The 16,632-nt window shown below is 45.8% G+C and overlaps 1 protein-coding gene across 7 annotated transcripts in view; it reads right to left on the bottom strand.

Annotated features, from left to right (window-relative positions):
• Positions 1–16,632, bottom strand: part of FLI1 (Fli-1 proto-oncogene, ETS transcription factor) — a 116,954-nt gene that overhangs the window by 22,653 nt on the left and 77,669 nt on the right. For 6 of the 7 annotated variants that reach the window (XM_073321005.2, XM_073321007.2, XM_073321006.2 and 3 more), the window contains one exon: positions 7,347–7,415. The exons of the other annotated variant lie outside the window; for it this stretch is intronic. In XM_073321005.2, the coding sequence (XP_073177106.1) occupies positions 7,347–7,415 (69 nt within the window). The remainder of the gene's footprint in view (positions 1–7,346; positions 7,416–16,632) is intronic. 7 annotated transcript variants of the gene reach the window in all.

Below are 16,632 nucleotides of genomic sequence, written 5' to 3'. Positions count from 1 at the left end.
GGCCACATGCCCCCACGTCCCCCCATGCATCACCTCTGTACTCAACAAACACCCACCGTACTTCCTACAAGCAAACCTTAACACACATGTGTGCCCGTGCGCACGAGACAACACTACTCACGCACACACACACGGAATCTCGCACGTCCACACAAAGTGCTTCTGCACATGTGGTAACAAAGGGCTCAGTACTGCCAGGGGCTGAGCACTCTGTCCCAGTGCAGCACAGCTCTTAGGCTCACACATATATTTAAGCACAGTCCCGTTGGTCTCAGGGGGAATATGTATATGCTTAAAATTAAGCACCCATTTAAAGTGCTTTGCTGGATTGGGGCCAGAGTGCTGGGCACTTTGTAGGGCTGAGCCCTTGGGGATTAAATCATACTTATATATGCATAAACTTTGCATTTCCCTGCAGAACCCTATTTGAATGGTACAGTATTGTAAGGAGTGAGTTACTGAGCTACCAAGTCGTTTAGAGTCTCCATGGATGTTTACAGTGAATGTGCTCCCAGATTCTTCTCTTGTGTCTCAGATATCTACACTATCCTACCCAGCACTCCAGACAGTCAAGTCATGGAAAAAGAAACAGACTTTCCCTCCATTGAAAAGCACTCGGTGGGCCCAAACCTTTCTATTTAGCAAGGAGAGTAACCTCATTTCCTTTACCAGAAAATTGCTCTGCAGCCAAAAATGCCTGATGAGTCTCATTAAAGCAATTTCTTTCTCAAAGGCAGCTGAAGACAATTTGTACCGATGATGCTAAATACTGCACATTTGAGAGTTTACGAGGTTCAGGAGCAAAGAAACGCAATGTTCAGAGTCCTTTAGACCCTAAGGGTATGTCTACGCAGCAGCTGGGCAGACAGACACGTGTTAATTCTGCTTGAGCTAGTGAGCTATAAATAGCCGAGGCTCAGGCTAGCCACACAAGTGTGTACCCAGGCGGTTAGGCAGGTTTGTACCCAGGTGGCTAGCCCAGGTCGCTGCCCATGCCACTGTGGCCACACTGTTATTTTTAGCCTGCTAGCCTGAGCAGAGCTAGCAGTGTCTGTCTACCTGCAGCTGCGTGCAAAAACAGCCAAAATAATCAGAGGAGAAAATGAATATGCCATGAGCACCTGCCTTCCAAGTTTACAGTACAATACAGTATAAAGTTGAGCTATGTGAAACTCTGATTCTGAAAGGCGCTTAACTTTAAGCCTGTGCTCAAACAGACACTTTAGTGGTTTCTAGGAGAGGGATCTAAGGCAGAGGACACCTGCAACCAGTCCATTTAGCCTGATGGAAAACTGACTATTCTTGTTTGCTAGTTAATGGCTAAAGCTCTTCTTCAAAGGGGTTGCTTTAGTCATAGGTAGCCCTTAAAAGGGATGCCCAAACTGTCAACAGGGCAATGGTCACAGACACATGATACAAGAATTGAATATGCTTTGTATAATGTTGTGTAAGAATATGCATCAGATATGTGTTTTGCATTTGACCTTGAATAAATAGATCCTTTGCATTATCCATGTGGGTTCCTAGAAAGCACACAAGAAAAATACAGTAGGGTTGACCCGAGAAGCTAACAGGGTCTTTTCTGTCTCTGACTCTTCTATGATGCTATGACAGACACAAAAGCAGTGTGGTCCAGTGAAGCGAGTAATGGGCTGGGATACAGGTAATCTTGGTTCTGTACCAAGTTCTCTGCACCATCCTGTTGTGTGTGTGTTGCTTCATCTTTCTCTGTACTTCTGTTTCCCCTTCTAGCTACCGCCCTTTGTCTGTCTTGTCTGTTGGGGTCTCTTATTATGTGTCTGTACTGCACCTAGCAGGTGTGGGTCTCTAGGCACTGCTGGAATACAAACAGCTATAATAATGATTGAAAGAAAGGAAGTAAGGACAGACAGACAAAGTGGAGGCAGATGTGTCCACTGATTGCGCATTCGACAACATGAGGATGTTACCCAATGAAAACCAACGCAGCCTTCAGGATTTATCATTCCAGCCTAGCTTTTGAACAAATAAATACATTCTTAATTTAATAATCACAAAGAAACAACATTAAAGCCCACAACTGGCCCCCGGTTCAGATTTTGTAAAAACAAGTTTTACAAAGAACTAAGGCCAATCAAAATTCTTCTGTGATGATGATTATTTATTACTTAAATTCAGTAGGAACAAAGCCAAATAATCAAACCCCTGCAAGGTTTCTATCCAACTCATTGTGATCTTGTGCTGCAAAGTGAAAGTGACTAGAAGAAACTGACTAAGTCTGTTGCATTTTCAAAGAGAAGAGAAAGACAGAAAATAAATGAACGGCTTAAATGGTAGAGCATAAATTAGATTTTAAAAAAATCCTTTCATGTTTAATCATTTGAGATGTTAAACAGAGAAGGAAAAATACATTTTCATGAAAAAAATGGATGATTTTTAACCTGAGCATTTCCTAGTCAAAGGAAGTGTCAACTTGAAATCTAGTATATTTTAAAAAGTGAGCTAAAAGGAAGCAAGAAAGGTCTCGTATTTGAGAACCAGCCTGAGGCATAGGCAACTGGGTTCAATTCTCATTTCTGCCACAGATTTCTTGTGTAACCTTGGGCCAATTACTTAACCTCACAGTGCCTCAGGTCCCCATCTGTAAAATGCAGATATAATAATTCCCAGAGTCTTGACTTCTCTATTTAGATTGCACTGTTTGGACTGGGACTGCTTCATATTATGAGATAGCACAGCACCAATGCAATGGGGCCCAAAGCTCAGCTGAGGCCTCTTGGTGCAGCTGTAATGCAATAATAAAAGTAGTATCAGGTACTAACACTGCTAATATCTATGGCTTTGCTGCCACGTTTTCCTACTAAACAAGAATGTTTTTTATCGTCCTTGGTACTCCCTGAAAGAGCCACACAAATAACAGGGGAAACTGACTATAGTGAAACTGACAATACTAGTAGCTCCATCAAATGCACTCAAATTGTGGGTGGGAGGAAATGGAAAACCCCACACTTCATTTTCCCCTCTAATCTCCTTCCTTTTCTGTGATCTTAAGTGTGACTTGCAATGATAGTAGGCAAAAAAAGAAGTCAGAAAGAAGTGTGATTTTTGCATGGAGGGTCTCCCTTTAACAAACATGACCAAATCCATGCTCTCTTGCTTTTATTTTTAGCAACACCACCTGGCCTCAGACAGAAAGAGCACCACCCTGGACGTGTGTGTGTCTGTTTGTGTTTATGGGGGGATAGTGGGCAAGTGGGTGCTTATGTGTTTTCTTATTCAAACAGGACCGAGCCAAGCTTTTATTATTTTTAAATAGATGACTCTTAGAGTAGAAAGAGAGTGGGAGAAAGGCCTGGTTGGCTTTGTCTCTGTAATGTGCCATGTTTTATTAACTGATGACTGGCTCATACAGAGACAGCAAAGAGGAGGGGGCACCAGGGAATAGGCAGCTCAAGTGGATGGCTATATATGGGACAAAAGCAGCACCTGTAATCAGCAACATTAATCCATCTCTCTCTAAAACTAGGGACCAGGGCAGATGTTTGAGGTTAAACCAGCATGGTGGTGCACATGGAAAGAGGCCTGTGCTAAAGTGCTGGCTCAGAGAGCGTATCTAGTCAAATGGAGCATCTCCAGACATCGCATGCTGCTGCTCTTTAAATTTGTGATCTTGGGCTACGTCTGCCTGACGAGCTAGGGGTGTGATTCCCCTGCTTGCGTACACATGTGCTAGCTCTCAGCGAGTTCATGCAACTGTAATAGCCATGCAGCCAGGGTAGCAGCACATCCCTAGTGGTCAGGGCAGAGAACTGGGAGACAGGACACCCTTACTAGCGCTTACAGTAGGAGGAAAGGAGACAGGACTCCTGGGTTCTATTTTTGGGCCCTGGGAAGAAGTGTGACATGGTTACCAAGTATGGGACAGGGAGCTAGGATTCCTGGGTTCTGCTTCCAGTTCAGACAGTAGCTCATTGTGAGACCTTGAGAAAGTCACTTGACCTCTCTGTGTCTCAGTTCCCCCATGTGGATACGGGTAATATACATCATTAAACATGGATTGCCAAAACCAGTGTTGTCAACTTTTTTGAGTTGTCCAATATTTGTTTATTTTTATTCAAGCCCCAGCTCTTGGAGTCAAGTGACACAATGAGACTCTGCTTTCATTTTTTTTAAAAAACCTACATTTCTAGCCCTTAGAGTTCCAGAGAACAGCTTGAAAACATGATTGGGTTGTATCCTAAAGGCTCAAAAACCAGATGGCAAATAAAAAGACCCCCAAATATATTATTTGTTAACTCTCATGGTTTTTAAGCCCCATCTCAAGATTTCTGCATGCTTAGGCTTGACAATACTACAATAGTGGGCAGCATGGTCTCGCAGCAGGGGTACTAGCTAGAGAAGTAGGATGGACCAGTAATCAGGCCATTTGATTGGGAGAGAGGAAGCCCTGGTTCAGTTCTGTGCTTGGTCCTGTCTCCTACTATGCTCAGGAGCAAATCAATTAGCCTGAGCTTCACCTCCTGCCCTAGCTCACAGGGGCATGAGGCTATAAATACATTGAAGACAGAGAGGTGTGTGGATACCCCAGTAATAGGGGACAGATAAGTACCTTACATAGAAGGACACTTAGTTGCCCTGGATTCTAATCCTGTCCCTGCTGTGTGAGCTTGGACTTTCCCCCTTTCTCCTGTCTATTTTAATCGTAAGCTCCTTGAGGCAGGGACGATATGTCTGTACAGCACCTAGCACAACGAGGCCCCAAACCTGGCTGGGGCCTCTATGAGCTACCATAGCACAAATAATTAATAACGCTACTACCCTGAGTCCTCCAGTCTCCCCCAGATGCTCTTTTATCCAAACATGTCTATTTACACACTGCAAACATTTTTCAGTCTTTGAAAATGTTACTTCTCGAGATGCAATGTAGACGTTTCCGGGCCTGAAATGTAAATCCTCTCCGAACTCTAATCACCTGGGTTCTCCAGTTTCTAACTAGTGAGGTGGATTTCCCCCCCCTCTTTTTCTTTTCTGCATCAATGCATCCACAGAAGAGGGCTTGTAAATAACAGAGTCCCATGCTGTGAGCACCCCTTTCTGGTTCATTGGCTAACCTGCATGCCAGGCTCATGTCTACAAATACAAATGACTTCTGATAGGATGGGAGGTACAACACTGTTAAACCAAAATATTCCTTTGGCTTTGCGGAAAACTGTGCATCTGTGTGTGTGAGAACAGGCCGAAATCTTTAAGGGACAAACATTACTTGCATGTTTCAAAGAGGGCCCTACATACAATGCAGAGAAATAAGACTGTTACGGAAAGAAATGATAAGCAGATTCCAATCCTTTGGTTAAATACCAAGATTTAACTAATACCTGGTCACTTGTATGGAAGATATACAGTCAGACCTGAATTTTCAGAAGGTCTCAGCACCCACAGTTGGGGCCAGATTTTCAGAAAAGCTCAACTCCCATTTAGGCATTTAAATGAGAGCCCGAAGAGGGTTGGGCTTCAAACTTTCCTGTTTCTTCATTGAAGAGAAGGAGTCCAGGAGTCATATGATGGGAGCATGTGACTGAGACCCAGGCTGACAGGGGAATATAACAGCAGTCTGAGATCAGTTGGTAAGACATTCTCTTTAGCTTCAGGCAGAGAAGTGCAAATGGGCAGTCAGGAAGGTTGTGTGGGGAGCAAGGTTGCTGGACAAAAGCCTGAGCCGGGACAGGACTTAGAACACGGCACCTGGGGTTGTGAGCCAGCTAGAAAGGCTGTGTGGAAGATTTTGTGTATTCTATCGAAATTTAGGTTAATAAACCAGGCCCCAAGAAGGCATCACTTGACATGTGAAAACCTATGTGAAGTTAATAGGGAACCCAAGAAGGAGAAACTGAGGCAAAGGATGGGTGTGATAACTAGGCTGGCTAAGTCCCAGCTACAGTATGTAACTGAAATACTGCACAGGGAATTCATGTATCAGACTCGAGGCCTATCTAGCCCAGTATCCTGCTAGTAGCCAAGATCGGCTGCTTCAGAGAAAGGTGCAAACAAGTTTCTTCATGACCCCAGAATTGACGTTTGATCAGGGTTCATGTGAAAAACACTGTGATCATAGGTGGTTAGGATCCTGGTTCTAGGGCTTATTGCAACACAGGACCTTGGGCATCTCACTGGGACCAGAGTTCAGCTCACCAGTGGGCAGAGTGAGAGCTACTGACCTAGTGCCTGCAACGTGCAAAAAGCAAGGTTTAAAACCTGTTCATGTAAAGAACAGCAACAGTGTAATCAGTTCGCTGACTCACTAACAAACACACGTGAAAATAACCATCGCACAGTTTTATGCAATGGGGCTGGCTGGCGAAGCGGTAGTTTGCATTTCAGCATGGGTGTGTCTGCAAATGGAGGTGTTGCCAGTAATCTGTGTGCATGGAAACTCATCTTTTCATGCAAGGGGCATAAAAAAGTAGACTCTGTTTTTAACACAATCAGAAATATTCCAGGAACAGAGGAAGGCAGATTATTTATTAGCTCAAACCATGGGATTCTTCTGAAGCCAAACTCGCCGTTCTTGATGTATGCTCCAGGGTTCTGAAACACGTTGTGCTTGTTTTTGTGTAGGTGGAGGAGGTTAGGCCTGTAAACGCTGGGTGAAGCTGGGATTTAGATTGAGTGTTTTCTAGGGGAAATAGAATGGCGTAATGTAGGATGGGGGATCCTGTATGTGGGATTGTGAGTTGTGGGGAGGGTGTCACACCTCTGTGGAGTGGATTTACAGCAGAATGTGAATCTTACACTGAACCACTGCAGTATAGAGAGTAGAATAAGGCAAAGTCAGACTAAGCCATGCTGTGGGAAAAGCAGCTGGTAAGTTTCCCCTCCAGCTATAGCGAACCCAACACAGGATCTGGGATCAGAACTGCAAATGCAGCTGTCCCCTGCTCCAGGCTTCCCATAGGTCTAGACAGTTATTCAACCAGCAGCAATATCCCCCGGGTGGCTGCATGCCTCCATACAGGGTTAACATGCAGCCACTGTGGGAGACTGTGTGGCAATATATCTCCTGAGGGTGCATCTTGGGACATCTGTGAGTCATGAAGGCGAAAGCCTGAACTGTCTAACTGCAAGGAGGGAAACCTCGGTGCCCTGGAAGGATTCTTAGGGGAATCAATTCCCGGAGCATCTCAGTCCCCATGCAGGAAAATGCACATAAGCAACCAGTTTGTTTAGATTCTCTCTGCTCTGAGCTGAATCCCCTTTTGGATTTAAAAGAGGGAGAGGAGCGAAGAGATGGTGAGATGGAGAAAGAGGAAGGGGGAGAGTGTGGGAGAGAGAGAAAAGAAAGGGGGTGGGAGAGAAAAAAGCAGACTGACCTTCTTTGGCCGCAAGTCGTGAGGAGGGTTCTGTGTGGGTTGGAGTGTTGTAGACCAGCAATGAGCTACCTGGAAGGCAAATAAAGGGGGTTACAGTGATGTGAATTCAGTGTATTTTAGGGAGCGCAGAGGAGAGCCAGGGGGTGGGAGGGATGGGAAGATGTCATCACCCGGAACTAGGGGCCAGATTTTCAAAGAGCTCAGTATGTTGGTTGCACGTGGGGCGCTGAGCTCTCTTGAACACCTGGCCATAAACATCCCAGTAAGGGCTGCTGCATGCTGAGCTAGGCTGAGGAACTGACCCGTGAGTGAGGTGTCTCAATGGGAGGTGAGTTCTCTGGGAAATCTGGCCTGGGCTGCGGGCACTGAGCCTTGAAAATCTGGCCCTGAATGCTTGTACAAAATCTATTCCTAAGAAAGAGCCTGAATCACCGTCCACAGTGAACAGTCTGGTCTCTTATCAGCTCTGGTTTGGGACTTGTATCTAGTGGGTGGAATGGTAGGCTGCTAGGCCGGGCTTCCTGCCAGTGCTACGGACTCAGGGTATGTCTCCACCTTGGACTTTGCTGTAGTTCTGTTGGCCTGACCCCTTCGTGTAGACAGAGGGGGTAGGTTCCATGGGTGTAAGAATCCCACTTCCCCGAGCGAAGGGAGCTACGCAGACAGAAGCATTCTTCCCTCCACGTAGCTCTGGCTCTCCTGGAGGTGGTTTTTTTTACAGTCCTGACCAATGTGGCTATGTCAACCTAACCTGAAGTGTAGACCAGGCCTTAATGTGTGACCTGGGGTAAGTCGCCCCACTCTGTAAACTAGAGATAGTGTCTAGGGATGGCTCAGTAGCAGCATCTCTCTGGTGTTGCTGTTACCGGACCTGGCTGGAGCTGGTAGGCAAGAGTAACGGGTGGAAAAGTGAATGGGCAGTTTGGTAACCTCACTAATGGGTCAGGATTTCAGTCCCCTCCGTCTCAGCTGAGGGTTCAGCCACTTCTTTATTTTCTCCAGACTGTTCCACCCATCCCTGCTTTGCACTTCCTACAGCACCTGCTGTGCTGGGATGGCTAAGTATTTTGCATGCATCAGTCAGTTAACCCTCTCAGTGCTGCTGTGCACGGCAACGGTATTCTAGGCGTTCTGTGGATGGCAAAACGAAGGCATGGAGAGTCTAAGTGATCTGCTCAAGGTCACAAAGCAAGTCAGTGTCAAGTGGTGTCCTGAATGCCTGTTCCATGCCCTGCTCTTGACTCCCACTTCCTTCCAGGAGAAACACAGCCCTGAAACTGATGCCCCTGCAAATGTCACATTGGCTTACAGTGCGAGACGTGGTGTTGCTTAGTAGCTAGAACACTGAACTGGGACTCAAAATACTGGGGTACTAGCCCCAGCTCTGCCAGGGGCATGCAGGATGAGCTTGGCTAAATCACTTTGCTTCATTGCTCTATGCCTCCGTTTCCCCATCCACCGATTAAAAACTGCCGTCTAAGAGTTAGATATTATTATAGATGTGGTTGTACAGCACCTAGGCCAACAGCGCTTCTAGAAGATACTGTAACACGAATAGTCATAAAGGAGAAGAAGGGAGCTCTTATTTTATCCGGTTTCAGAGTAGCAGCCGTGTTAGTCTGTATTCGCAAAAAGAAAAGGAGTACTTGTGGCACCTTAGAGACTAACCCATTTATTTGAGCATGAGCTTTCGTGAGCTACAGCTCACTTCATCGGATGCATACCGTGGAAGCATCCGATGAAGTGAGCTGTAGCTCACGAAAGCTCATGCTCAAATAAATTGGTTCTTCTCTAAGGTGCCACAAGTACTCCTTTTCTTTTTGCTTATTTTATCCAAACCCAGATTGTCCCCGTCTCTGGCTGTGAAACATTTCCTGTTTCACACATAGAGATTGGAGATGGGCATGAACTGTGAAGGTGGGATCTGAATGTTTCCAGGATTCACATCCCGGTTTTTGGATCGGCAGTTACAACCATCAGGTCTGAGTCCCAGTGTTCCAAGGCGGCTGGGTTTTTGGTGCAGATCCCAGGTCTTTTGCTCAGTCCCTTCTCTAAGCAAATGTATTTTAGACAGAAGTGCATTAAGTACCACGGTAAAGAACAAGTCACAGAGGGAAGGATTTATGCTTCAAGTTGGGTAGATGTGTGGGATCCCCAGAGGGAATGTCCCTCTTTCCCATCCAGTACTTAATTTGTAATGAAAAAGGTGCCGAGGATCAAGGAATTTTTTTACTTTCATAAGTGATGTGCCAAGCCCAAAGGTGCCAGGGCTCAGCTCTGGCTAGTCCTGGCACAAATTAAGCACTGATCCCATCCCCCATGAACTCCTATGGACGCAGTGGGAGTGCTTGAAGGCGGGCGTGTAATGTGCATTTCACAGTCATCTCATTATATTTACCCTGCATGTGCTTCTGGGGTCACTTTTCAATACAACTCTCTGAAGGAGCCTCTACTCAGGAGGGTATGCATGTCTGTGTGTGGGCGACATTCTTAATGGGAGTGGGACCTCTCTCACTGAGGGCTGATGATGTGACCTAGTGCAGGGAGCAATCCTGCCCTGCTGTGGATGGACCAGCTCTCCACTGCTCATGAATGATTTGAACCCCCTTACTCTGGAGACCTGGTCCTATGTATTTAGAACGTGACTGTACCTGGAGTGAGGCAAACGCTCTGGCAGGGGTCTGGGATTGGTGTGCACCTCTCTCGCACTGACTGAGCAGGGTCTAAATACTAAGCTCTGCACAAGCAGCGTCTACCTCCCTCCTAGCCACACCGGCCAGACCCTTGCCAGCCTTACTCCACTGGCATTTGTCGTGAGTCTTGCCGTCCTGCTAGGTAGGATGTAGGCTCCAAACATCAGCAGTGCTAGTAATGCTGGCCCAGATGAGCACTGCATTCCCAGCACCTCAAACACAGACCAAACTGTAGCCTTGTGCAAGCCAGCATCTGAAAACAGTTTGGAGGTGTTGAAAGGCAGCCTTGGGGTAGCTGTAAAACATAGTCCCCTCCATCCTGAGCTGATGCTTGGTGCTGCCGGATGAAGCATAGTACAGTGGAACTTTTAAGAGCGGTGGATGGACAATTTGGCAAGTTGGGACGAGTGGGGGAAAGGGGAAGGAAGCAGCCTGGAACAAGATGCCTCCGATGTAGTGCCCAGATGCCATAATGAAGGGTGTAGTATATATACCAAGAGAAATTAGACCGATGGCCTCTTGCTGCTGTCGAAGGCATGCAATTGCTTTGGCCACTTTGTTCATATTCATATGAGTGGGTTTGTGGTTCAAATATTTGTTTCATAACGCTCAGGAGGGACTGGCCTGACATCTCCACCCCTTTCATTTGCAGGCTTATTTGAACTGGATCCTGACTGCAAAGCACCACACAGCTTGCCTCAGCCAGACAGGGAAGTGTTGGCTGATTCAGAAACACAGCTTCCTATGACTAAACAGGCTGCAAATGCCTGGTCAAGCAGACTGGCGGAGCAAAGGAGGTGGGCGGGGAGGGAATAGAACTGAGTGAGCTTGTAAGAGCAACCTACAGTTACTTGATGCTCAAAAATGCAGGCTGAACTGCTGGAAGGGAAGGAGCCTCCCTCAGTTTAATTGCTGAAAGTTCTCACCTTTGCCCAATGGTCTGAGGTTTCTGGTGGGAACGCCACAGAAAAGGAAATGTGGTTCCTATTAGGGGTTTAAATAAAGGAGGAAGAAAGAGAGAGAGAGCCAGCGACACAGAGATCTGGACAGAGAGAGGCAGATGGAGAGAGAAAGGGCCAGCCCCCGCAGCCCTGGGTTCATTCATCCTGGAACAAAACTCACACTGTGACCGAGAGCTCCGTTTTCGCCCTTGTCAACACCTACCCAAGTCAACGGGAGTTTGGGCAGAATTGCTACTGTGTAAAGACATCAGGGTTTGCCCCCAAGACAGAGCCTTAGCAATGAAGGCATAGGATATTACAGTGGTTGTCCTCAAATGCTCCATCATGCAGGAGGAACTGCATAGTATTTGGTGTGTGTGGGAGGGGTGGGTTTACAGCTGTATTCTTTTAATAAGGGGAGATGGAGAGAATGTGACACAGAGAGATTTTTATCCACAAATCCATCCCTTGAGCCTGGCTCAGACACAATTGAACCTGAAATGCCTTTGCATCCCTCCATTCAAGAGGGGTTGTACCCATTTCCCCAACGATGGAACCCCCTGATTTTACAAAGGTTCTGGGTGTCTCCAGATCACTTGGGAGGATCAAGGTTCTACTGTCTTTGGAGCCAGAGTTTTGTTTGGCTTCAATATGGGGTCAAAACCACAAACTTCTCCTCTGCTACTACCCCTAAATACAGTCTGATTGTTGTTGTTTTTTCCAGCCTCTTTTCTTTTGCACACACCACACAACCTGCCCCCAGTGACTGCAGAAGGAAAGGATGGGAGGCGACCGTTCATTTGAAGTTCATCCCAAACATAGCACAAAGACTTCCAAATCTTGCTTCCCACAGCTGGCTGGCTGAGTACCGAGGCTTCACCAGGCAGACAGTGTTTGAGAAAGATACCAGCACAGTGGTCAGTCCAGGCTGGAGACTGAAGGGGGGAGAATGGGGAGTGGAAAAGGGTTGGGGATGGTGATAGGTTTGGCCTAATCTTTATCTTTCCAGTCAAAAGGCTGCAAGGCAAGCTTAAGGAAAGAGTATTTCTACGGGGGAACGAATGGCGTATGTACTGGGAAAAGCAGTGAAGGTTTGGGTAGGCTCAGACAAACAGGGATAGATGAGCCAGTTCCACTATAATAACTGGAGATGGGCCTACGCTGCAAAGCTGGGATCTGGCTCTGTTAGTTCCTAGAGATCTGGGGGTGTTCAGATCCAAGGGTTTGATTCCATCCATTTTAGGATCCAAACTCTCCCTTACTTTGCAGGTGTTGGGATCTGGGTTAGTTCAGAACAGCTTGTCTTAAGAGTTGATTGGAACCTTCATGCTTGGCCCAAATGGAGCCTTCATTGAAGTCTGATGAATGCTACCGATTGATTTTTCCTTCCATTTTTTGCTCCCCTTGGTGCTTTCTGGTTCGGTCCAGGACTAGGAGCAGCAGTGCCAACATACCACGCTTCATGGGCTGCTCTCATTACACATCAAGCCAGAGGGTAACAGGAACCAAAGGAAACCTTGCCAGGAAGCTTATGACAAAGGGCTCTCAGCCCATTTCTGCCAAAGAGGTTTAGAGATTTCGGATTAGCTTTGACTGCCTCTCTGAACAGAACACCTAAACATTGGGGTCCCCCATCACTACAAACCAACTTCAGGACCCTCCGAGGAGGGACACCATAGATGAGACAGATTAGACAGGACTTGCCCATTGGACTTGGCTTAGCAGTGGCTCGTTTCTGCCGGGGTCACTGTGGGGTGGGGAGAAAATCTGAAATTCTGTAGAGAGGCAGGATGGTCCAGTGGTTAGGGCACAACCTAGGCCTGGGTTCAATTTCCTGCTTCACCACAGACTTCCTGTGTGACCTTGGGCAAGTCACTTAGTTTCTCTATGCCTCAGTGTCCTATCTGTAAAATGGGGATAATAGAACTGCTCTGCCTCACAAGCGTGTTTTGAGGATAAATACAGTAAAGATTGTGAGGGGTCAGATACTATGGTGATGGGAGCCACATAAATGTGATAGATAGATAACCCCCTTCACCCATAAATGGGGGATATATTTTAGCCTATAGACTTCCAACTCCTCCTCCTTCCAACTCCTTCTGTACTTTGTTGCCACCATGTGTCCTCCGCCCCTCCCCCGCAGTAATGCAACCGGATGTCTCCGAAACAAACAAGGCCACAAAAGGAAAATAAAAGACCATCTCCCCATGGCACTGAGCTCAGAGGCTCGGCACTAAACATCCGCTGGAAATCAGTCTGGAAAAACAATAAACTCCCTTCGAAGGCGTTACTCCACCAGGGAGTTACCCAGCAATCCAGAAACCAGACTGTCATTAGGCGGACATGGGAACAGCTGCATGGAAAGGAATTCTCTTCAGAAGGCTGCCTGACCTACGCTCACACAGGAGCTTGCTTTAAGGTCAATGCTTGCATGGCTTTGGCAGAGCTGCCCAACTAAGGCTAAAGAAGCCAATGGGTCTGAACTGGGTAAAATGTATGAGTGCAAAAGCCAGAGATGGACTGGAGTCTTGGGGCTAGAGTCTGCTCTCAGTTACACCAGTGTAAATCTGGAGTTATTGACTACTCTGAATCCAACAGAGTCACTCAGGTTTGCACTGGCTTAATTGGGATGAGCTCATCTAGTCTATTCTTCTGCTGGGACATTATCTTTTATGATTGTTATCCATTTGTATTATGTTAGCACCTTAAAGGCTGCAGCTGAGGTCATAGCCCCATTGTGGTAGGCACTGTAAAAACACCTAATGAGAGACAGGTTTCAGAGTAACAGCCGTGTTAGTCTGTATTCACAAAAAGAAAAGGAGTACTTGTGGCACCTTAGAGACTAACCAATTTATTAGAGCATAAGCTTTCGTGAGCTACAGCTCACTTCATCAGATGCATATCATGGAAACTGCAGCAGGCTTTATATATACACAGAGAATATGAACCAATACCTCCTCCCACCCCACTGTCCTGCTGGTAATAGCTTATCTAAAGTGATCATCAGGTGGGCCATTTCCAGCACAAATCCAGGTTTTCTCACCCTCCACCCCACCAGCAGGAGAGTGAATTTGTGTGGGGGGGTGGAGGGTGAGAAAACCTGGATTTGTGCTGGAAATGGCCCACCTGATGATCACTTTAGATAAGCTATTACCAGCAGGACAGTGGGGTGGGAGGAGGTATTGGTTCATATTCTCTGTGTATATATAAAGTCTGCTGCAGTTTCCACGATATGCATCTGATGAAGTGAGCTGTAGCTCACGAAAGCTTATGCTCTAATAAATTGGTTAGTCTCTAAGGTGCCACAAGTACTCCTTTTCTTTTTGCTAATGAGAGACAGTTAGCCCAAAGTGACTGCAATTGAAATAGACAAGACAGACCAAAGGAGGCAGAAAGATCTTATTTTCATTTTACAGTTGGGGAAACTGAGGCCGAGAGCAATGAATTGATTTGCCCAGTGCTAAATGGGAAATTTAGTGGTAGAGGTATGAATTGAACATTTGATTTTGTCCCGAACTGGAATGAAAACAAATATTTTTAAATGGCCTTTGAAGCAGGATTTCCTAAAAATGTCAGTCTCAGAAAATGTTTGGTTTAGAATTCCGAAATGTTGTCTGGAATTTTAGTTTATGTGGGTTTTTTTTTCACTTTTATATTATTTTCACACTCTTGCATAGCGTGCCTGTAATAGGAGGGCATCACATGGCTCAGTCCATTACAGAAATGGGTGCTAATTGTGCAGCTCAGAGATGGATCCAACTCTTCCCTAGTTTGGGGTGTTCGGGTCTGGGGTTAGATATCTGGGGGTTTTGTAATACACATCACAGAAGAGAAGAGTGAGGGGGGATTTGATAGCAGCCTTCAACTACCTGAAGGGGGGTTCCAAAGAGGATGGAGCTAGACTGTTCTCAGTGGTGGCAGATGACAGAACAAGGAGCAATGGTCTCAAGTTGCAGTGGGGGAGGTCTAGGTTGGATATTAGGAAACACTATTTCACTAGGAGGGTGGTGAAGCCCTGGAATGGGTTACCTAGGGAGGTGGTGGAATCTCCATCCTTAGAGGTTTTTAAATCCCAGCTTGACAAAGCCCTACATACATACATATATATATTATAGGGCACGCATACCTTCTATCTAATCTAATCTATCTATCTATCACCTGCAATCTTCTTAGACCCAAAGACCCGCTATGTACCAAGGATGGGACAAGTATATTTATTATAAAGTTAATTTCATGCCGTTGCAAGGTGCCAGGCTGCTATCTCTGGGGAATGGAACCTTCTATTTATCCACAGAGCAGGTGGCAGTCATGAAACATCTGCTTTCAACCCACAAGCCCTGATTCAGCCAGTCTCTTCAGAAAGCTTGGAAACCTCTTAGAATCTGGCTCAAATTTTGGGTTTAAACCCCAGACTAAGCAAAGTCTACCTGGATTGCGGTTAGATGCACACACTTATGGTACTGCACCCCTATACACACAACTATTGTTTTACAATATAGCTTTGGTGTAAAAAGACTGCAACTCCTGCTAAAATAATTGAGAGTTGCACCTATTTACACAGGGCTTAACTTGGCCCAGCATAGCCTGTAAACAGGAAAAGAGCATGGAAAAGATTCCTACAGCTTTCCATTCGCCCATCTACTATGTGTGCTCTTTACCTATGGATAGAGGTGGGAGAAGGTTCCTGATTGGAGCTGGGGCAATAAAGGAAACACATTTTGCTATTTATCTGCTCAAACTCAGCAACAAATGGTGATTTAGAAGCATCCATGACTCTTTCACAGTCACTTTCTGTGAATGCTCAACCTTTCCCAATGCTCAAGAAAAGTGAATGTTTCATGCAAATATTCACCCTACCAGAATTGAAAATAATTTATCTGCTTGCAAAATTCACACTGCTCCCTTGAGTCAGACCTTGTCTATACACAGAAATGGTGCCAATTTCAGTAAATCGGTTTTAAATAATCATTTTTCTATTTTCCTAGTGGCAAGGAGCCCTAACCATGGACCAGCACACCATTGTGCTAGGCGCTGTACAAACACAGAACAAAAAGACAGTCCCTGCCCTCAGGAGATTACAATCTAAGTATAAAACATGAAACAACAGATGGATACAGACAGATGGGGGAGCATATGGAAAAATCATTTCCTTTAGTTAAATAGGTGCACATTTTTTATGTAAGTGTCAGAGTGATTTGTATATCCATTTGTGACATTCACCCTTGGAATGTTATGTGGACCAACAACCATTTGCTGAAGAAAATTGCAAATGACTTTGGATAAATCTGATTATTTTGTGATCATCCAGCTATGGGGAGGTGGTGGTGGGGGTGGTGGTGGGAGTTCAAATCCATCAGTTCATTCAGCTCATCTTAGCTCATCTTACAAAATATGGGTGAGGTTTGCACTGATCTAACTGTGCTCCCTCTCCCATCAGTGGTAAAATTCCCATTGTTTTCAGTGGGAGCAGAGTTATACTAATGCTGAATGCTTTTGAAAATTCCATCCTCAATATCTGACTGCATTGCCTAACTGTGTTGCTGCACTGGCCAGACAGGAGACATCTCCAGCTCTCTGGAGATTATACGAGTTATGCACCGTCAATTTGTAAGAAAATACACATTTGTCGGTCTCCCACACCTTGCTGTGCAG

Source organism: Lepidochelys kempii, chromosome 22 (genome assembly GCF_965140285.1).
Source record: "Lepidochelys kempii isolate rLepKem1 chromosome 22, rLepKem1.hap1, whole genome shotgun sequence".
Lineage (NCBI taxonomy): Eukaryota > Metazoa > Chordata > Testudines > Cheloniidae > Lepidochelys > Lepidochelys kempii.
This window is presented reverse-complemented; position numbering and strand designations above follow the sequence as displayed.